The 22,677-nt window shown below is 40.0% G+C and overlaps 1 protein-coding gene across 5 annotated transcripts in view; it reads right to left on the reverse strand.

Annotated features, from left to right (window-relative positions):
* Positions 1 to 22,677, reverse strand: part of SKA2 (spindle and kinetochore associated complex subunit 2) — a 34,310-nt gene that overhangs the window by 7,454 nt on the left and 4,179 nt on the right. For all 5 annotated transcript variants that reach the window (XM_047757930.1, XM_047757931.1, XM_047757932.1 and 2 more), the window contains exon 2: positions 7,370 to 7,456. In XM_047757930.1, coding sequence (XP_047613886.1) covers positions 7,370 to 7,456 — 87 coding nt within the window. The remainder of the gene's footprint in view (positions 1 to 7,369; positions 7,457 to 22,677) is intronic.

Consider the following 22,677-nt stretch of genomic DNA (forward strand, 5'->3'; position numbering starts at 1 on the left):
AAGTCAAACTTGGAGTTCCCTTCATGGCTCAGTGGTTAACGAACCCAGCTAGTATCCACGAGGAGGTGGGTTCAATCCCTGGCCTCACTCATTGGGTTAAGGATCTGTGAGCTGTGGTTGGCCTCACTCATTGGGTTAAGGATCTGGAATTGCCGTGAGCTGTGGTATAGATCACAGATGTGGCTGGGATTCCGAGTTGCTGTGGCTCTGGCTATAGCTCTGATTGGACTCCTAGCCTGCGAACCTCCCTATGCCACAGGTGCGACCCTAAAAAAAAGAAAAAAAAAAAGGCATACTTGCCCTACGGTATATAATTTTGATACCCCTCTTCTTGCCTCTCCTTATTTCCTTCCTATTCTATTATTTCTAAAATGAGTTTTGTTTTGTTTTTCTTTTTATGGCCACACCTGCAGCATATGGAAGTTCCCAGGTCGAATGAGAACTGCAGCTCACACCACAGCCATTGCAACACCTGATCCCAGTCACATCTGTGACCTGCACCCAACTTGCAGCAACACCAGATCCTTAACCTACTAACTGAGGCCAGGGATCAAACCTGCATCCTCATGAACATTATGTCAAATTCTTAGCCTGCTGAACCACAACAGGAACTCCCCTAAAATGAACTGTTGATTTCCATAAAACTATACTATCTTAGTTATTTTTCCACTCTTCAAATATCTTCTTCAAGGAACCTAACTCATGGCTATAGGCAGAGGCTGGGTCCATGGCCCCCTACTCTCCCTCCTCCTTCGAGATTTTTTTCCTAAAAAATTTTTTTTTTAATTTGTCTTTTTTTGTCTTTTCTAAGGCCACTCCCGCGGCATATGGAGGTTCCCAGGCTAGGGGTCGAATCGAAGCTGTAGCCACCAGCCTACGCTAGAGCCACAGCAACGCGGGATCTGAACCACGTCTTCGACCTACACCACAGCTCACGGCAACGCCAGATCCTTAACCCACTGAGCAAGGTCAGGGATCGAACCAGCATCCTCATGGTTCCTAGTTGGATTTGTTAACCACTGAGTGACGACGGGAACTCCTTTTTCCTAAATTTTTTATAATGAATTCGAACAGAAAATCTAACTTAAAGACTTAAAATTAATTCTGCAGAGAGTGATCAAGACCTATGGCATGAACATTAGAAGTAGGAAAAGAACAGAAGAGAGACATCATGAAAAAAGTTAAGAAAACTTAGTGTTATGTTTGATAGGCGCAAAGAAATATAATAGATGACATCAAATGTATAGTCTGGTAAATAGAGGAAGAGTATATTTTAAGCTGCATTTTGGGATATCTACTCAGTAAACACAACAATGACACCTAACCCTTCATTTTTCATAATGTTTCCAGATGTTCTCAGAGATTGTAAGTAGAAAAATTGGAAAATACAGTCCTAAAAAATTCCCAAAATGTAAAGGGAGTAGTTCCCTTGTGGCTCAGTGGGTTAAGGATCCAGCGTTCTCACTACTGTAGCTTTAGTTACAGCTGTGGCACAGGTTTGATTCCTGGCCTGGGAATTTCTGCATGTCCCAGGCCCAGACAAAAAGAAAAAAGAAAAAATAGTAGGGGGAAAATAGACAAAAATGATAATAGGAAAGACAAGGTAAGAAAAATAGAGGATAATCAACAAAAAAAAAAAAGAAAAATAGAGGATAGATCCAGGAGGTCCAACATCACACTAATGGGAAATGACACGCAAGAGGATTTCTTTGTGGAGTTCCCATAGTAACACAACAGAAATGAATTCAATAGTATCCATGAGGATACAGGTTTGATCCCTGGCATTGCTAAGTGGGTTAAGGATCTAGCGTTGCCATGAGCTATGGTGTAGTTTGCTGACACAGCTTGGATCGCACATTACCATGAGGACTTTGGTTCGATCCCTGGCCTCGCTCAGTGGGTTGGGGATCCAGTGTTGTCGTGAGCTGTGATGTAGGTCGAAGATGTGCCTTGGATCCCATGTTGCTGTGGCTGTGGTGTAGGCTGGCAGCTATAGCACCAATTCAACCCCTAGCCTGGTAACTTACATATGCCATACCTGCAGCCATAAAAAAAAGCAAAAAAAAAAAGGATGTGGAAGAACACGAAATTTAGGGATCATGTGACATGCATGATAATATTGACAAGAGTTTTACGGTGCTGTTAGAAAAGTCTAAGGAACAGAGTTCCTTTTGTGGCTCAGTGGAAATGAACCTAACTAGTATCCACAATGATGTGGGTTCAATTCCTGGCCCAGTTCAGTGGGTTAAGGATCCGGCACTGCCATGAGCTGTGATCTAGGTCACAGATGAAGGTCAGATCTGATGTTCCTGTGGCTGTGGTGTAGGCCGGCAGCTGTAGCTCTCATTCGATCCCTAGAGTGGGAACTTCCAAAGACTGTACCTGCAGCCCTTAAAAAAAAAAAAAAAAAAGAATCAAAAGGAAAAAGAAAAATCTAAAGCTGACTACTGATAAACACATAGAAAAACTAAGCAAATTGAAGGGAAAAAAAATAATACTTAGCTCCAAAAAAAAATTACGTAAGAAAGGAAAAGCAAACATAGTTTATTATATAACTTAGATTAAAGCAATATTTGCATAGTATAATATAATTATAATCCAGAGTCTTAATGTGTTCTGGTAAAATTCATTTTTTGAAACCTAAACTCTCAAGGTGATAGGATTAGGAAGTGAGACCTTTGAGATGTGACGATGAAGGCAAAGCCATTAGGAATGGGATTAGTGCTTAGAAAGAGGCCCCAGAGATCTTCTCCTTCTGCCATGCGAGGATACAACCAAAAGTCTGCACCCCAGAGAGGGCCCCAAGCTGACAACACTGGCACCTAGATCTAGGATTTCCAGGTGCCTGAACTAAAAACATCTCATATAACTCAATAACAACAACAACAAATAAAAAAAGCGCAGGAGACTTAGACATTTTTCCAAAGAGGACAAATAGATGGCTAACATTCAAAGATGCACCGCATCACTAATTATTAAAGAAATGCAAATCAAAACTGCAATGAGGCATCACCTCACCCAGGTCAAAATGGCCAAAAAAGTAATCAAAAAGTAAAAGTAATCAAAAAGTCTACAAATAAACACTGGAGAGGGTGTGGAGAAAAGGAAACCCTCCTACACTGTTGGCGGGAATGTAAACTGGTACGGGCCACTATGGTAAACAGTATAGAGGATCTTTAAAAAACTAGAAATAGGGAGTTCCCGTCGTGGCTCAGTGGTTAGTGAACCCGACTAGTATCCATAAGGAGGCGGGTTTAATCCCTGGCCTGGATCAGTGGGTTAAGGATCGGGCTTTGCCTTGAGCTGTGGTATAGGTCACAGACAAGGCTCAGATCTGACATTGCTATGGCTGTGGTGTAGGCCAGCAGCTACAGCTCTGATTCGACCCCTAGCTTGGGAACCTCCATATGCCATGTGTGTGGTCCTAAAAAAGACAAAAAAAAAACTGAAATAGAAATGCCATATAATTTAGCAATCCCATTCCTGGGCATATATCTGGAGAAAAGATACATGCACCCTAATGTTCATAGCAGTACTACTCACAATAGCCAAGATATCACAGTAATGTAAATGTCCATCAACAGAGGAATGGATAAGGAAGTTTTGGTACATACATACAAATGGATTACTCAGCTATAAAAAGAATGAAAGAATGCCACGTGCAGCAACATGGACGGATCTAGAGACTATCATACTAATTCAGAGAAAAAGAAATGTCATATATCGCTAATATATGGAATCTTAAAAAAAAAAAAAAGAATTCATAAAACAGGAATAGACCCATAGACATAGAAAACAAACTTATGGGGAGTTCCCATCATGGCACAGTGAAAACAAATCCAACTACTATCCACGAGGATGCAGGTTCGATCCCTGGCCTTACTCGGTGGGTTAAAGATCTGGTGTTGCCATAAGCTGTGGTGTAGGTCTAGACACAGCTAGGATCCAGCGTTGCTATGTCTGTGGCATAGGTCAGCAGTTGTAACTCTGATTCAACCCCTAGCCTTGGAACTGCCATATGCCACAGGTGCAGCCCTAAAGAGCAAAAACAAACAAACATACAAACATAAACTAATGGTTACCAAAGAGGAACAGGAGGAAAAGGGATAAATTAGAAATTGTTGATTAATATTCACACTCCTATATATAAAATTGATAATTAACAAGGACCTGCTGTATAGCACAAGAAAGTATATTAATATTTTGCAATAAACTATAAGGGGAGTTCCCGTCGTGGCTCAGTGGTTAACGAATCCGACTAGGAACCATGAGGTTGCGGGTTCGATCCCTGACCTTGCTCAGTGGGTTAAGGATCCAGCGTTGCCGTGAGCTGTGGTGTAGATTGCAGACGTGGCTCGGATCTCGAGTTGCTGTGGCTGTGGTGTAGGCCAGTGGCTACAGCTCCGATTAGACCCCTATCCTGGGAACCTCCATATGCTGTGGGAGCAGCCCTAGAAAAGGCAAAAAGACAAAAAAATAAATAAATAACCTATAAGGGAAAAGAAAATGAAAAAGAATTTATGGGAGTTCCTGTCGTGGCACAGTGGTTAATGAATCCGACTAGGAACCATGAGTTTGTGGGTTCGATCCCTGGCCTTGCTCAGTGGGTTAAGGATCCGGTGTTGCCGTGAGCTGTGGTGGAGGTCGAAGACGTAGCTCGGATCTCAAGTTGCTATGGCTGTGGTGTAGGCCGGCGGTTACAGCTCCGATTAGACCCCTAGCCTGGGAACCTCCATAGGCCATGGGAGCAGCCCTAGAAAAGGCAAAAAGACAGAAAAAAAAAAGGAAAAAGAATTTATAACTAAATCACCATACTGTATACCAGAAACTAACATGACACTGTAAATCAACTATACTTCAATTTTAAAAATTAAATTACACTAAATTAAAACAAAAAAATTAAAAAAAAAAATGTAGGAGAGAAAAACAACTAGAAATAGAACAAAGATGAGAGATGGAAGGTGGAAGAATGGGGGATGCCCCACATGAAATGTCTTCCACAAGGTAATCAAAAGATATTGACTCAGAAGAGAGCTTTGGTCAGTCATTAGGTGATATAATTGGAAGAGAATTGGTTGGTTGTTCTTCAGTCAGAGAGAAAAAAGGGAAAGACAAAGACAAAGTCAATTAAGGAGCTAAAACAGTTAAAACTACAATCTCACAGAATCCTGACATTCCACAAAATAAACAGTAAAAACTGAACATTCACAATGCTTTCCCAGTTTTATATTAAAAAAGCTATTTTAATTTACACTTCTATCCAATCTCACCCCGTAGTTTTCTTTGTTGTTTTTTTTTTAGGGCCAATCCCTTGGCATATGGAAGCTCCCAGGCCAGGGGTCCAATTGGAGCTGCAGCTGGCAGCCACAGCCACAGCAATGTCAGATCCAAGCCACATCTGCAAGCCACAACTCAGCTCATGGTAATGTCAACCACCCCCCCTTTTATTTTTGCTTTTTAGGGCTGCACCCTTGGCTTATGGAGATTTCCAGGCTAGAGGTCAAATCAGAGCTACAGCTGCCCAAGCATGTCACAGCCACAGCCAAGCAGGATGAGAGAGGTGTCTGCGGCTTACACCACTGCTCATGGCAATACCGGATCCTTAACCCACTGAGCGGGGCCAGGGATTGAAGCCACAGCCTCATGGATACTAGCCACGTTCCTTACCGCTGAGTCACCTCCCCCAAATTTTAATTGTATATTTTTTGGGAAACAGTAAAATATTTCTTGTCTGCTAGGATAAACATTAATGATTTAAGTGGTAAGTTAATGTTATGAGACAATGCCTAAAAATTGCTTGCTTTTCTCTCTTATAAGCATGGGTACATGTAGTTATAATTTTACGACATATAAACAGACGATATTCCTAATCAACCTAAACTTTGAATAATGAAGTACCGAATTTTATGCAAAAATCACAGTTCAAAAATCAAATTTAGGAGTCCTCTTCTGGTGCAATGGGTGTTGTCACTGAAGCAGCTTGGGTTGCTGCTATGGTGCAGATTCGATCCCTGGCCCAGGAACTTAAGCATGCCACGGGTGCAGCCAAAACAAACAAATTTGAGAGTATGCCATTATCTTCCGCTGAGAATATCATGACTGCTAGGATTCCTCCCCTTTTATTTATAGGTATCTATATTCTCTCTCAGAATTTCAGAGGCTTCCACTGTGGTTTATATCTCTGGACTCAAGAATTCTTTTTGTTGTTGTTGTTGTTGTTGTCGTTGTTGTTGTTGCTATTTCTTGGGCCGCTCCCGCAGCATATGGAGGTTCCCGGGCTAGGGGTTGAATCGGAGCTGTAGCCACCAGCCTACACCAGAGCCACAGCAACGTGGGATCCGAGCTGCGTCTGCAACCTACACCACAGCTCACGGCAACGCCGGATCGTTAACCCACTGAGCAAGGGCAGGGACCGAACCCGCAACCTCATGGTTCCTAGTCGGATTTGTTAACCACTGCGCCACGATGGGAACTCCAAGAATTCTTTTTTTTTTTAATTAACATTAAATTTATTTATGTTTTTTTTACTCAATGAATTTTATTACATTTATAGTTGTACAATGATCATCATAACCTGATTTCAATAATTCTTTTTTTTTTTTGTCTTTTTTCTTTTTAGGGCTGCACCCCAGGCATAAGGAGGTTGCCAGGCTAGGGGGTCTAATCAGAGCTGTTGCTGTCAGCCTACGCCACAGCCACAGCCACAGCCATGCCAGATCCAAGCCATGTCTGTGACCTACACAACAGCTCATGATAACGCTGGATCCTTAACCTACTGAGCAAGGCCAGGGATCGAATCCGCAACCTCATGGTTCCTAATCAGATTCATTTCTGCTGTGCCAAGATGGGAACTCCTCAATGAATCTTGATTATCGCTTTTTTTTAATTAAAAAAAAAGAGGAAACACAAATTTCCTTGACTGTGGGTATAATCTCTCCAGTAGCCTGCAACAAAGCTTCCAAAGCAAAAAGATTCTATAAATTTAATATTTAATAATGTAATCATTGGAGTTCCCTTTGTGGCACAGTGGAAACAAATCTGACTAGAAACCATGAGGTTGTAGATTCAATTCCTGGCCTCACTGAGTGGGTTAAGGATCTGGCGTTACCGTGAGCTGTGGTATAGGTCGCAAACACGGCTCAGATCTGGCGTTGCTATGGCCGTGGTGTAGGCCAGCAGCTACAGCTCCGATTAGACCCCTAGCCTGGGAACCTCCATTTGCGGCGAGTGCATCTCCCCCCACCATAATAATAATAATAATAATAATAATAATAATAATAATGCAATCATTATAACCCACTACTATTAAAAATACTATCAAAATCTTAATAAAATATTCTGTTAAAAAGACATTTATTTTGCAGATTACCTTGCCTGCTGAATCAGGATAATTTGTCTTGATTTCATATTCCAGCCTGTACTGAATGTAATCCAGATCAGAGTCAGCTTTCTGGAACTAAAAATCAGCATAAATGATTATTTTGCGGAAAAAAAAAAAAAAAAAACGGTATCAGTAAACATGATACTATAACTATTCTTCATTTTCTTTATATTTTTAATATTTTAATGACATTTATATACTCATTTTGAAAACATGTGAGTAGTACCATTAAATATAAAACCTCCAACATCTAGAATGCCCATGCTCTATTAAGAACTAACAATGACTTCAAGAATTCCCTAAGGTTACTAACGTTAGCCAGTGTTTTTCTACCTCTGGTAGGAGATGTGGTTTCAAGTTAAAACGCAGAATATATTTATTTTCAGGGATACTCACTCTATTACCATTATCTCCAATCCCATTGACCAAAGAACTACAAATATGTTCCACACTGACCAAAATTAGAGGGCTTAAAGAGTCGTAAATTATACAAGAAAAGCCACATACGGTAGAGGAATAACAAGCCTGAATTTCAACTCCAATTCATTTAACCTAGGTTCTTGCATGGGACCTTTATTTGCAGGAAACACCTAAGGGAGATAAAGGGCAAAACTGCCACAGTCTGCAAAATATATGTTTTTATGTATAGAAAACATAGAAAAGTTTGAAAGGATATCAATCAGAAAAGTTAAAATTGGTTTAACTCTGAATGGGATATAATCTATAAATTATTCTTAATTTGAGGGACCTCTACATCTTTTACATGATCTTAAAGCATGTACTGTCCTGAATTTATCAGGGAAAACAACCATGGTCCTTTGAGTTTAAGATGAAAGGCAAAATATGACTTCCCCAGGGTTGGTCTCCCATTCTTAGCCCACAACTGAGGAGACTGCTTTGGGGAGGAGGGTGGCGCTTTCTATCAACTTAAACTATGGATGAAGACTGGTTCTTGAAAATTTGAAGCCTGGGAGTCCCTGCTGTGGCACAGTGGAAACAAGTCCGACTAGGAACCATGAGATTGCAGTTTGATCCCCAGCCTCCCTGGCCTCGCTCAGTGGGTTAAGGATCTGGCATTGCTGCGAGCTGTGGTGTAGGTCGAAGACATGGCTCAGATCTGATGTTGCTATGGCTCTGGCGTAGGCTGGCAGGTGTAGCTCCAATTGGACCCCTAGCCTTGGAACCTCCATGTGCCAAGGGTGTGGTCCTAAAAAGACAAAAAAAAAGGAAAAAAAAAGCTGCAGAATTATAGCCCATTTCAATAATTAAAACAAATCAGGTCTTGAATGCTTAAGTTTTTGCTTAGTTTGATTTGTCCTCTCCCTACCCTCTTGCCATACTCTCCATTCACATGATACATAGGTTAGTGTACTTTTTTTATATAAAGGAAAAGATAATCCCTGAGCATATTCTAATATGGGAAATCATGCCAACAGGAACTTATTAATATATACACGTACTTTTATAGTCATTATTAGTATGTTTAAAGAGGTCTAATTATTAATTAAATTTAATCAGGCAGCTAATCCAACCAGTGTCTAAGACAAATGAAATGCCTCCATTTTAGGAAAACATTTTAAATACATTTTCAACAACAACAAAAGATTTTTTTAATGGCTGCATCCATAGCATATGCAAGTTCCCAAGCTAGGGACTGAATCCGAACTGCAGCTGCAACACCACCAGATCCTTGATCTATTGTATGAGGCCAGGAATCGAACCTGCATCCTTATGGTTGCTATGTCAGCTTCTTAACCTGCTGAGTCACAATGGAACTCCCTATTTATGTATCTATGTATGTATTTATGTATTTATTTACTTATTTTGCTTTTTAGGGCCACACCCCTGGCACATGGAAGTTCCTCGGCAACTCGGATCTGAGTTGCATCAGCTTGTAGCAACGCCAGATCCTTAACCCACTGAGCAAGGCCAGGGATCAAACCTGCATCCTTATGGATACTAATCGGGTTTGTTAACCACTGGGCCAAGACAGGAACTCCCGGTAGCTTTATATATAATTCAAGGCCTTGCATAACATTCAAAAGCATAATTTTAAATAAGTTTTTAAAACTTAAGCACAAAATTCTTAGGATTGTGAGATTTCTTGCTCAAGGATTACCTTAAAATAGTCTCTATTCCAGTCCTTAACTTGTTTATGAAACAGACTTTTTTTTTCCTTTGGCCATACCCACAGCCTGCAGAAGTTCCTGGGCCAGGGATTGAACCTTTGCCACAGTAGTGACAATGCCAGACCCTTAACCCATTGTGCCACCAGGGAACTCCTAAAACAGATAATTCTTAAGTTTATATATTTTTTATTCTTATTTTTAGGGCCACAGCTGCAGCATATGGAAGTTCCAGGGCTTAGGGGTCAAATTAGAACTGCAGCTGCTGGCCAATGCCACAGCCATGGCAACACCAGATCCAAGCCGAATCTGTGACCTACTCCACAGCCTGTGGCAACAGTGGATCCTTAACCCACTGAGTGAGGCCAGGGATCGAACCCAAATCCTCATGGACACTATGTCGGGTTCTTAACCCACTGAGCCACAATGGGAAGGAACTCCATTAAACGTATATGTTTTTGAACTTGATATTCTCCTTAAATGTAATGAACAAAATCCAATAGTCCATTTAACAATGTTCACGTTGTGGTTCAACAGGATTGGCAGCATCTGTGAAGCCTGGAGACAGGTTCGATTCTTGACCCAGCACAGTGGGTTGAAGACTCCAACGTTGCTGCAAGTGTGGTAAAGGTCACAACTGTGGTTTGGATCTGATCCCTGCCCTGGGAACTCCATATGCCATAAGGCAACCAAAAGAGAAAAAAAAAAAAACCTGTCTTCTCAAGAGAATGGTTTCAGCTATTGCTTCATGAAATACCCAGGAGTCCACAATGTACTAAAAATGACCAAACGGCACCCCAAAAAAAGTGGTTCCAGCTTTTAATTTATATTTTAATAAGACTACAGAGTGTTTCCCACCAATGGTACGGTGGAGCCAGCTACATTTTCAGGAATTTTTCCAAGCCAGTTGTTAAACATGGGCATTGCTAAAAATTAATTAAATTTACAATTAAATAAATTGTTTTTTTGTTTTTGTTTTTTTGTTTTTGCCTTTTCTAGGGCCACACCTGCGGCATATGGAGGTTCCCAGGCTCGGGGTCTAATCGGAGCTGTAGCCGCTGGCCTACCCCAGAGCCACAGCAACTCGGGATCCAAGCCACCTCTTCGACCTACACCACAGCTCAGGGCAACGCCGGATCCTTAACCCACTGAGCAAAGCCAAGGATGGAACCCGAAACCTCATGGTTCCTAGTCAGATTCATTAACCACTGCGCCACGACAGGAACTCCAATTAAATAGTTAAAAACAAGTATATACACAAAAACCTTAACTTTCTATTATTTTACTCTTATCTATGCTCTTGAGGTCTATCATACCTATATAGGAGAAATGTATCACGTGCTTATATCGCATGTCTTTCCAACTCCATTTTCAATGACATCATGCTGGTAGCTTGAAATTGGCTAGGACAGAAATATATATACCAGGAAAATTGGCAAATGCTAGAATTCAGGGAATTCATGCTATGGCAGTACAGGTTAAGGATCCATCATTATCTCTGTAGCAGCTGGGGTCACTGCTGATGGGTGGTTTCGATCCCTGGCCTGGGAACTTCTGTATGCCGTGGGTATAGGCAAAAAAATAAATAAAAATAAAATTCAGGACTTACCACTTTCTCCCCACAGCTACATTTATATGCTTTCAATTGTGCATTTTTTTCATTTTCATCCCCCCTTTAAGTATTATGCCCACACTCCTATTTGGAAAATATTTAGAAGAGAATTTTATTTTTTGCTTTTCAGGGCCACACCCTCAACATATGGAAGTTCCCAGGCTAGGGGTCAAATTGGAGCTACAGCTGCCAGCCTACACCACAGCCACAGCAATGACCCACTGAGCAAGGCTAGGGATCGAACCCATATCCTTATGGATACTAATTGGATTAGTTTCCACTGTGACGCAATGGGGACTCTCACAAAAAGAATTTTAAACAGACTTTAAAAGACAAGGGGTGGAAGGAATAGGAAGTTATTGTCTAATGTATGCCATTTCAGTTTGAAAGATGAATTTCTGGAGACAGATGTGCTGATGTCTGCACAATGATGAGAAATTACTTAATACTTCCATACATTTAAAATGGTTAAAAGGGTAAATTTTGTTATGTGTATTTAACCACAACTTTAAAACTTTCTTAAAGGATAGGAAAAACAGGAGTTCCCGTCGTGGCACAGCAGAAATGAATCTCACTAGGAACCACAACGTTTCAGGTTCGATCCCTGGCCTCGCTCAGTGGGTTAAGGATCCGGTGTTATCATGAGCTGTTGTGTAGGTCGCAGACACGGCTTGGATCTGGCGTTGCTGTGGCTCTGGTGCAGGCCCGCAGCTACAGCTCCAATTCGACCCCTAGACTGGGAACCTCCATATGCTGAGGGTGTGGCCCTAAAAAGGACAAAAGACAAAAGACAAAAAAAAAAAAAAAAGATAGGAAAAACAGCTTGAGAATAGTATGTTATCCTCTTTGAAGAAATGAACAGACTATTTTGTGATAATACACAGGGGTAGAATTACTTATTATTGAGGTCACTGGGCTATGGAATAAGCAGGGGACAAAAAAGCAAAAAGGATGCCAATGCAATCGTCGACAAACAGAAAAACAATCAAGATCCTCTGATCTAAACCTTTCACTTTATAGATGAAGAAACAGTCCAAGTGACTTCCCTCTAGTTGTTATTTTATTTGTTGTTTGTTGGCTGTGCCCACAGCATGTGGAAGTTCTTGAGCCAGAAATCAAACCAGCCACAACAGCAGCTCAAGATGCTGCAGTGACAATGCTGGATCCTAAACCCGCTGGGTTACGGGAGAGCTCCAACTTCCCCCTAGTTCTGTTCTCATTACTCTGTTTTCATATAGTTAGGCTATAGTTATACATGACCTTAAAGCCAATAAGAATTCCATAGATGGGGGAAAACGTAGAAATTTTACCTAACACTGAATTTGAACATTTTTTGTAAGCTTTAAATCTAATACCTCTGCAGTTAGTCCATGAAAGAATTCCCTCTGAATACAACCTGATAGTATGGTACAGAAAAAAGAAAATAAGAGGATTGAGATACAGGGTGGGAGTTTTAGCCCTGATATCACTAACTAACTATGTGGCCTCCAGTATCTTCCATCTCTCTGAGTCTCTCCTAGTAAACAAGAGAGTTGGAAATCTTAAGTCCCTTTCCACACTAAAATTCTATTATTTAATTATACTACAAAAAAGCCAAAGATTAATTTACCAAGATGTTGAAGTTCAGAAAAGATAAGTGTTTCCTTTTTCTAATATGACAAAATTTGACATTTCATTTTCAGATCTGAATGTTAATATTGAAAACTAGCTTTCTTTGAACACTGTCACTGCTGTGGCTTGGGTAGTTGTTGTGGCATGGGTTCGATCCCTGGCCTGGGAATTTTTGTTTGCTGCAGACACAGCCAGAAAAAAATAAATAAAACGGGGGGTGGGGGAGGGGAAAACTAGCTTCTACAGTTTGTATTCTTCCCAAAGATGACTGTTGCTTCAGTTCCAGCTACATAGTATCTGCAACTTGCCCATAGTTCTTCCCAAACACCAAAACCCTATAAGCAATATTGCACTACTCAGAGCTATTTACACAGCAGAGACAATATCGATAGGGTTCTAGGATCTGGTGATAAACAGGAAACTTTTTAGTTACTCGGTAGGAAACTCACAGACAAAACTGACTGACCAATATGACAATCTCCAAAACTCATTAATGTCTGATTAACAAACAGAGCAAAATGATATTGATAAACTTCATTCACAATCCTCCTCAGTTATAAATTAGCTTCTTGGAAGCCTTGTAAACAGTGAGGCTGCTGTTTAAATTTACCTACACATCTTACTTTTAGGCACATCAGAATATTTAAAATGAGGGAGTTCCCCTCGTGGCTCATCAGTAACAAACCTGACTGGTATCCATGAGGACCTGGGTTCTATCCCTGGCTTCGATCAGTGGGTTAAGGATCGATCCGGCATTGCTGGGAGCTACAGTGTAGGTCGCAGATGTGGCCTGGATCCCGAATTGCTGTGGCAATGGTGTAGGCCAGCAGCTACAGCTCCAAATTAGACCCCTAACCTGGTAACTTCCATATGCCACAGGTGCAGCCCTAAAAAGACAAAAAAAAAAGAATATTAAAATGAAACTAGTCATTTTTTTAAAGCCGAAGAAATTCATATATTCACAGTTTTCTTCTAAATCAGTAATAAAATAAAAGGGAAAAGGTTTATATCAATCCTTAGTGGTAAATACACAACTTAGTTGGGAAAAGTCCAAGGGAAACAAAGACAGTCAAATTACATTATGTCAATTGGACATCAGTGGAAGCACGCTGGAATTGTAAGGAAGATACCATATAAATGGGAAAAAGAAGACTTCAGGAAATACTTTTGAGTTTTAGAGTGCATGCTACAAACATTATTTCATAAATACATAACATCCTGACATACTAGGTTTTTTTTTTTTTTGAGGGGGAGGGGCGTGGCTTTTTTAGGCCACACATATGGAATTTGCCAGCCTATGGGTTGAATCAGAGCTGTAGCTGCTGGCCCACACCGGAGCCACAGCGATGCCAGATCCTTAACCCACTAAGCCAGGCCAGGGATCAAAACTGCATCCTCATGGATACTAGTCAGTTCATTAACCACTAGTTTTTTTTTGTTTGTTTTTTTGTTTTTTTTCCTTTTTAGGCCCACACCTGCAGCATATGTAAGTTCCCAGGCTAGGGGGTTGAATTGGAGCTGCAGCTGCTGGCCTATGCCACAGCCACAGCAATGTGGGATCTGCGCCCTCTCTGCTACCTATACCACAGCTCATGGCAACTCAGCTCATGGCCAGATCCTTAACCCACAGAGCAAGGCCAGGGATGGAACCTGTCCTCATGGATACTAGCTGGGTCCATTACCACTCAGCCACAACAGAAACTCCCAGATTTACAAACACTTTTATCTACTCTCATTTCATTTTGTTCATAGTTACCGCTTACTACTTCCTTCACGTCTTATAATCATTTGTTTGCATGGTAATGTCCCACTTGATTTCAAGTTTCTTACTGAAATCTTTTTAGTCTTTTCACTTTCATATTCCTAGTTTTTAATATACAGCCTAAGGCTCAGTGAACAAAGGAAACATTAAAGAACAGTCATTCATTTGGAAGAACAAACAGCCTGGGAATCCAACAACCCTGTAAAGCCTGTATTAAGAAGAAATATTTCAAGCCCTTAACAAACTGAGGGCAACCTCTAATTCCATACAATATTTTTTTGTGTTTCTGCTAGAGATGACTATTATCCAATCTCTTCCAGATAGAACAAACACATGTCTAAGCTTGTCTGAAACAAATAAGCAGCAACACCTATTTTTGGACATGTTATCTCAGGCAAATAACATCAAAGCAGAAGAAAGTGAAGTTTCGGGTTCATCAGTTCCTAATCTACAGGGTTTTATGGAACAATTATGAGGGTAGCACACATGAGACCTGTCTATGAAAGACTGATTTGATCAGTTAATGTAGTTTATTTAACTTTTTTATATCTTTTCATGATCCTAGGCTATTTATGTTAACTGTGCTATGGATACGTAATGGACTATAGAAACAGACTTTCATAATACATAGAATAAACCTGGCTTAGAAAAAATAGTTAAAGATATACTTACCAAAAAAAAAAAAAAAATCTAGGCGTTCCCGTCATGGGTAAGTGGCAATGAATAGTATGCATGAGGATGTGGATTTGATTCCTCGCCTCATTCGGTGGGTCAAGGATCCGGCATTCTTGTGAGCTGTGATATAGGTCACAGACTCAGCTCGGATTCTGAGTTGCTATGGCTGTGGTGTAGGCCAGCAGCTACAGCTCCATTTCAACTTCTAGCCTGGGAACTTCCATACGCCGTGGGTGTGGTCCTAAAAAGACAAAAAAAAAAAATTTAAATATACAACACAGTCCTAATAGTCATGGAATTGTAGGTTTTTTTCTCATTTTGCATATCTTTTAATTAAATTACAATGGATACATATTACATGTAGAATAACTACTTGAAGCATTTTTTTAAAAAGTATACTTGCACTGGGTACTGCTACTCCTCACTTAAAGATAGGGTTTCTTAAAACCTGTAGAATTCATTCCAATTAATTGTATGGAGTTACAATTAGTATGTTAGTAATAGTGTCTTACTATGATTCTTCACAAAATGATATTAACATTTTCTGCACTTGAAGCTTCACATTTTACACCTCAGCCATACTTTTTTTAATGGATTTTTTTAAAAATCACTAATCTCTAATAGTGCCTGGCAAACAGCATACTCTCAAATATTATGTCGTTTTATATATACAACATTGTGTAATGGGTTATAATATTGTATTTGTATATAAAATATTCATGATAAACTGTCTTCAGAGTATAAAATTAGAATGTCATCAAATATGACAAAACAGCTACATTCCTAAGCTACAGAACACAATTAAAATAATGCAAATAGGAGTTCCTGTCATATCGCAGCAAAAACAAATCTGACTAGGAACCATGAGGTTGCCTGTTTGATGATCCCTGGCTTTCCTCAGTGGATTAGGGCTCTGGCGTTGCCGTGAGCTGTGGTGTAGCCACAGGCATGGCTTGGATCCAGCATTGCTATGGCTGTGGGGTAGGCTGGCAGCTGCAGCTCCAATTGAACCCCTAGCCTAGGAACCTCCATATGCCGCTGGTGAGGCCCTAAAAAGCAAAAAAAAAAGATCCTCCCCCCCAAAAAAGAATAATGCACATAATTGAAACAAAAACTTAATATATTTTGAAGGAATATGTCTGACAATTCTTGCTTACACATACTAGAAAGCATATAAGATTAATGATGTTTCATCATTTAATTTCAAATCACTTCAACCTCTGCATATCTGATATTATTAGGGCAAGGTTCTACTAATCCCCACTTAATATTTGGCAATTTTAAGTATCTGTGTATGTTATTCTGACAAGATAGAACTCAAGGATCCAATAGCTAATGAAAAAAATTTTTTAATGTCCTGTAAGAGAATTGTAGTTTCTATCAACAACAGGTAGCAAAGTAGATTACAAAAGAAACTGCACCTCTGATCACATAAAGATAGAGCAGGAAAACTGGAAAGTACAGTGAGTTCCAAGAGACAATCTGTCATTCAAAAAAAAAGTGATTGCTTTTGAGACCCAAATGCTAAGCATATTGCCTGAGTACACAAAAAGTAGATACTCTCCCTTCCCTTTTAAAGCTTTTTTGACTTCATGAAAAAAAATTGGAAGTTAAGCTTCAGGGAATAAAATGAAGATTAAATTTCTCAGCAGAAATATCTAGGAAAGGAGTCCCTATTGTGGCTCAGAGGGTTAAGGACCTGACGTTATCTCTGTGAGGATGCAGGTGGCATCTACCCCAGGACATTCTATGTGCTGCAGGTGTGGCCAATTTATTTTATTTATTTATTTATTTATTTATTTATTTATTTATTTATTTATTTTTGTCTTTTTGCTATTTCTTGGGCCGCTCGCGCGGCATATGGAGGTTCCCGGGCTAGGGGTCTAATCAGAGCCGTAGCCACCAGCCTACACCAGAACCACAGCAACGCGGGATCCGAGCCGCGTCTGCAACCTGCACCACAGCTCACGGCAACGCTGGATCGTCAACCCACTGAGCAAGGGCAGGGACTGAACTGCAACCTCATGGTTCCTAGTTGGATTCGTTAACCACTGCCCCACGACGGGAACTCCAGGTGTGGCCAATTTAAAAAAAAAGAAAAAAAGGAGCTCCTTTCAAGGCTCAACAGTTAAGGAACTCAACTAGGATCTATGAGGATGCGGGTTCAATCCCTGGCCTCGCTCAGTGGTTTAAGGATCCACCATTGCTGTGAGATGTGGTGCAGCTTGAAGACGCAGCTCAGATCCCTCATTGCTGTGGCTGTGGTGTAGGCCATCAGCTGTGGCTTCAGTTCGACCCCTAGCCTGGGAACTTCCGTATGATGTGGGTGTGGCCCTAAAAAGGAAAGAAACAAAGAAAGAAAGAAAGGAAGGAAGGAAGGAAGGAAAAAAAAAAGAAAAAGAAGAAAATAAAAGAAATATCTAAGAAAGATTTCTAATTAGTAAAGCCAGTAGTGCTGTCAGCCTGAATCTAGTCTAGGCGATTAAAGTCACTAAAGATATCTGTTTTCCTCAAAATTTAGTTCTGAAAAGTAGGATATAATTTTCTTCTATTAATCTTGACTTCTGAAAGTCTTCATAATAAATAGGCTATTATAATGAGAGGAATCCTGAATTCCCACTGTGGATCAGTGCATTAAGAACCCAATGTTGTCTCCTTGAGGATGCGAGTTCAATCCCTTGCTTCGCTCATTGGATTAAGGATCTGCTTGCCTCAGGATGTGGCGTAGGTCACAGATGCAGCTCAGACCTGGTGTTGCCATGGCTATGGCACAGGTCTCAGCTGCAGCTCTGATTCAACCCCTAGCCTGGGAACTTCCATATGCCACAGGTGCAGCCATAAAAAGAAGAAAAACACGAGAGAAATCATTTTTAAAGTTATCTTCTACCCCCCCCCCCCCAGATTTTAAATGAACCCATAGATGGCTTTTTATACCCTATTCCTAAAAATGAAGATGTGGGAGTTTCCATTGTGGCTCAGTGGAAACAAACCCGACTAGTATCCATGAAGATGTAGGTTCGATCCCTGGCCTCACTCAGGGGATTAAGGATCTGGCAATGCTGTGAGCTCTGGTGTAGGTCACAGACTTTGCTTGGATCCCACCTTGCTGTGGCTGTGGTGTAGTCTGGCACCTGCAGTTCCGATTTGACACCTAGCCTGTGAACTTCCATATGCCATGAGTGTAGCCTTAAAAAGAAAAATAAAATAAAGTAAAATTGAAGATGTGCTCACACTAAAACATAGTTCAAGACAGAACAAACATTCCCTCTCCTCACCAACCGATACATTTCTTTATTAGTACATAATCTTCTACCCAAAAAACTTCATAGTTGTACAAGCTCTGGATAGACATTCCAGTGATATCCTAAAGGAAATATTACAGCAGCCCTCTTAGAACAGTGGGTAAGTGTCAGTCTCATAAGAAATGTTACATTATTATAAATTTACAACTTCAGAGAAAAGAAATGAGGTACTTAAATTAAGCAGTTTTGTCTCTTTGTCTCTCTGCATGTAATATCCTCTGTTATTAAAAAACACAAAATTCTTGGAAGCTCCTCTGCGGTGCATCAGGTTAAGGATCTGGTGTTCTGCAGCTATGGTACAGGCTACAACTGCAGAGCAGGTGTGATCCCTGGCCCAGGAACTTCCACATGTGGCCAAAAAAAAATCCAGGAAATTCTACCCACTGCACTAACAGCCCACTAGTGAATGGTAAGAAATTAAAAGACAAAGAGGTGGAAAACAGCCGCACTTAAGGCCAGGTGAGGTAACTCAGAAAGAGACTGTATATATAAAATCTGGAATAAAGTGGTTTTATGATGAGTAAGCACGTTCTTCATTCCCACGAAAGATGTCCTTGAATCCATTCTTAACATCTCAGGTATCTTTCTTCCCTCCGGTATCTATCCTTCCAGCCATCTTTTCAGGACATTTGCTTAACAAATAGCTGACTTTTTTCTGCATTTAGAACACATATTGTAACAGTTCTTGCTCTACTTTTAAGATACAGAGCACCAATAGAAACCATATTAAGTAGGTTATTAAAAAATTTTAAGTAAGACCTAATAAACTGAAAACGGCAAAACACTGCTGAGAGAAATTTTACAAGGCTTATTAAGTGGAAACAATGTTCATGCATCGGAAGACTCAATATTATAGAGATTCTCCCCAAAGTGTGTTTTTTCAACATAACCCAATCAAAATTCCAATGGACTTTTTTTGGTAGAAATTGACACAAACATTTTTGGAAATGCAAAATAATTTAAAAATTTTAAAAAATGGAGTTCCTGTCGTGGCGCAGCAGAAATGAATCCAACTAGGAGACAAGAGGTTGCACGTTTAATCCCTGGCCTTGCTCATTGGGTTAAGGATCTGGCATTGCCTTGAGCTGTGGTGTAGGTCACAGATGAGGCTCAGATCCTCTGTTGCTGTGGCTGTGGCGTAGGCTGGCAGCTGTAGCTCCGATTAGACCCCTAACCTGGGGACCTCCATATGCCTCGGGTGAGGCCCTTAAAAAAAAATAGAAGAGCAATGGGTGAGGCCTTACACTATATGCTTTCAAAACCTACCAACCAAAATTTAGCTCAAAACAGACCGAAATCTAAATGTAAAAACTAAAATAATAACTCTTCTGGAAGAAAACATTTGTGACCTTGAATTAAGCAAAGTTTTTTTTTTTTTTTGATATAGAACATGGAAAGCATAAACCACAGAAGAATAAAATGTATAAACTGGACTTCACCAAAAAATTGTAAGGAGTTCCCATCGTGGCTCAGTGGTAACAAAGCCAACTAGTACCCCTGGCTATGAGGATGCAGGTTTGATGCCTGGCCTTGCTCAGTGGGTAACAGATCTGGCTTTTCCCCAAGATGTGGTGTAGGTTACAGATGAGGCTTGTATATGGTGTTGCTATGGCTGTAGTAGGCTGGCAACCATAGCTCCTATTTAACCCCTAGCCTGGGAACTTCCATATGCTGTGGGTGTGGTCCTAAAAAGACAAAAAAAAAAAAAAGCGAGAAGGCAAATAGATATTTGTTTAAAAAAAAATGAGAGTCACACATTTATTTCATGTTCTCTCTCTTGCTCTTTCTTTGCCACACCCGTGGTATGTGGAAGTTCCCTGGCCACAGACTGAATGTGTATCACAACAGCTACCCAAGTCAGTGGTGAAAATGCAGGAGCCTTAACATGCTAAGCAACCAGAGCACTCTGAAATAGACAAAATTAAAGGACTGTTGCAACAATAAAAAAAAAAAAAGATTCAATTTGAAAATAGGCAAAAGATATTCACTAAAGAAGATATACCAATTTTTTGGAGTTCTCATCATGGCTCAGTGGTTAACAAATCCGACTAGGAACCATGAGGTTGCGGGTTCGATCCCTGGCCTTGATCATTGGGTTAAGGATCCAGCGTTGCCGTGAGCTGTGGTGTAGGACGGTGGCTACGGCTCCAATTAGACCCCTAGCCTGGGAACCTCCACATGCCTCAGGTGCGGCCCTAAAAAGACAAAAAAAAAAGAAAAGATATACCAATTTTCAAATAAGCACATGAAAAGATGTTCAATATCACTAGCTGTTAAGGAAATGCAAATTGAAACTATAATGAGATACACTACACACCTATTAGGATAGCAAAAATGAAGAAGAGTGACAATAATACCAAATGTTGGTGAGGATCTAGAAAAACTAGAACCCCAACATAGAGCTTTGAAAAAGATTTTAGCAGTTTTTTATATGGCCAAGCATACTTTTATTACACTACCCAAAAGAAACAAAAAGTCCACATAAAGACTGTACTACAATGTTTATAACAACTTTACTTATCATAGGCAAACTCCGGAAATAAGATGTTATTCACCACAGTTCACAATGTGGTCAATAGATAAACAATTTGTTGATATTCTATACAATGGACTACTACTCACCAATAAAAATGGTCCAACTACTTATTTATACCTACGACAACATAGTTTAATTTTTTTTTTTTGTCTTTTTAGGGCTGCACCCACAGCATATGGAAGTTCCCAGGCTAGGAGTCAAATCAGAGCTACAGCTGCCGGCCTGTGACAAAGCCACAGCAATGCCAGATCCAAGCCGCATCTTTGACCTCTGCTACAGCTCACAGCAACGCCAGATCCTTAACCCACTGAGTGAGGCCAGGGATCGAACCTGTGTCCTCATGGATACTAGTCAGATTAGTTTCCACTAAGCCACGATGGGAACTCCAACATAGGAGAATTTTAAAAGCATTATGCTAAGTGCAAGAAGTCAGACACAAAAGACTGGAAGCATTGTGTATATGATTCCATTTTTATGAAATTCTAGAAAATGGAAAACTAGAAATCAGTGGTTGTGAGGGAGTTTGGGAAGTTTACTACAAAGAGTCATAAGGGAACTTTTTAAGTTATCAGACACAAACGTGTCAAAACATGAAACTGTACAAAATTTGAATTGTTGAATTTTACTGTATGTAAATTATATCTCGAACTGATTACAAAAAGACAAGTGATAGGTGTTCCCTTGTTAAGCAGCAGGTTAAGAATCTGGCACTGTCACTGCAGTGGCTTAGGTTGCTGCTAAGGCTCCAGTTTGATCCCTGGCCTGGAAATTTCCATATGCCATGGGCATAGCCAAAAAACAAACAGGTAATACATTCATATTTTATTGTATCTCCCAGTTACAAAAATAAACTAAAAACAAACACATCCTTAACTTTTAAATTCAAGCATTTACTATATAATCACAAAATTAACACTAATTAAGATTTGAGGCAGGTTACCACAGGAAATAAACAGCAGATTGCTTTCATCACTTACTAATTCATCTTCAAACTCAATTAAATAAAACCCAAGATCTGCTAGAATCTATCCAAATCTACAACAGAAAGGAGCAAATTGCAAAGTATTACTTGTTTATACCAGCCATAACAACTTTATAAAATGTATTCTCTCAGTGTGTTTCAAAATGCATTACAGTAGTGAATTTTTAATTAGTTAAAAACTTCTTTTCAAGTTATTACTTTCTAAAAACATACACTTTTGGTAATAAAATGATATCGTTTTCAGCAACAGAGATTGTGGTAAATTACTCATAGACACTGAAGAAAGATGTAAGGCAAGAATCAAAATTCTGGTGTACATTCTGCTCTCAGATGCTTTGACAATACTATTGCACTGCTAGCTGTAAAGTACAGTAGTGCAATAAAGTCAGAGCATTTGTTAGCAGTATTTGGAAAGACACACAAATGCATCTTGCATCAGTTGAAGCTTCAGTGTGCAAAGAATATAAAGAAGGGTTGTCACTTTGGACAGAAGACATCTGAAACCTAAGAACATTAATATCGATGTTAAAAAAAAAGGATTTTAAAGATCAAAGTGGTATTGTTTTCTGATGACTAACCTATGATTAACATTCAAACTGAAACTCGCATAGATATAAAAAGGAATTCTGTAAATACGTCATAAGCTGTAGAAGTTATTAACGGGTACCGTTAATACCTTAGGACTGGTAT

The sequence above is a fragment of the Phacochoerus africanus genome, chromosome 14, assembly GCF_016906955.1.
Source record: "Phacochoerus africanus isolate WHEZ1 chromosome 14, ROS_Pafr_v1, whole genome shotgun sequence".
Classification (NCBI taxonomy): domain Eukaryota; kingdom Metazoa; phylum Chordata; class Mammalia; order Artiodactyla; family Suidae; genus Phacochoerus; species Phacochoerus africanus.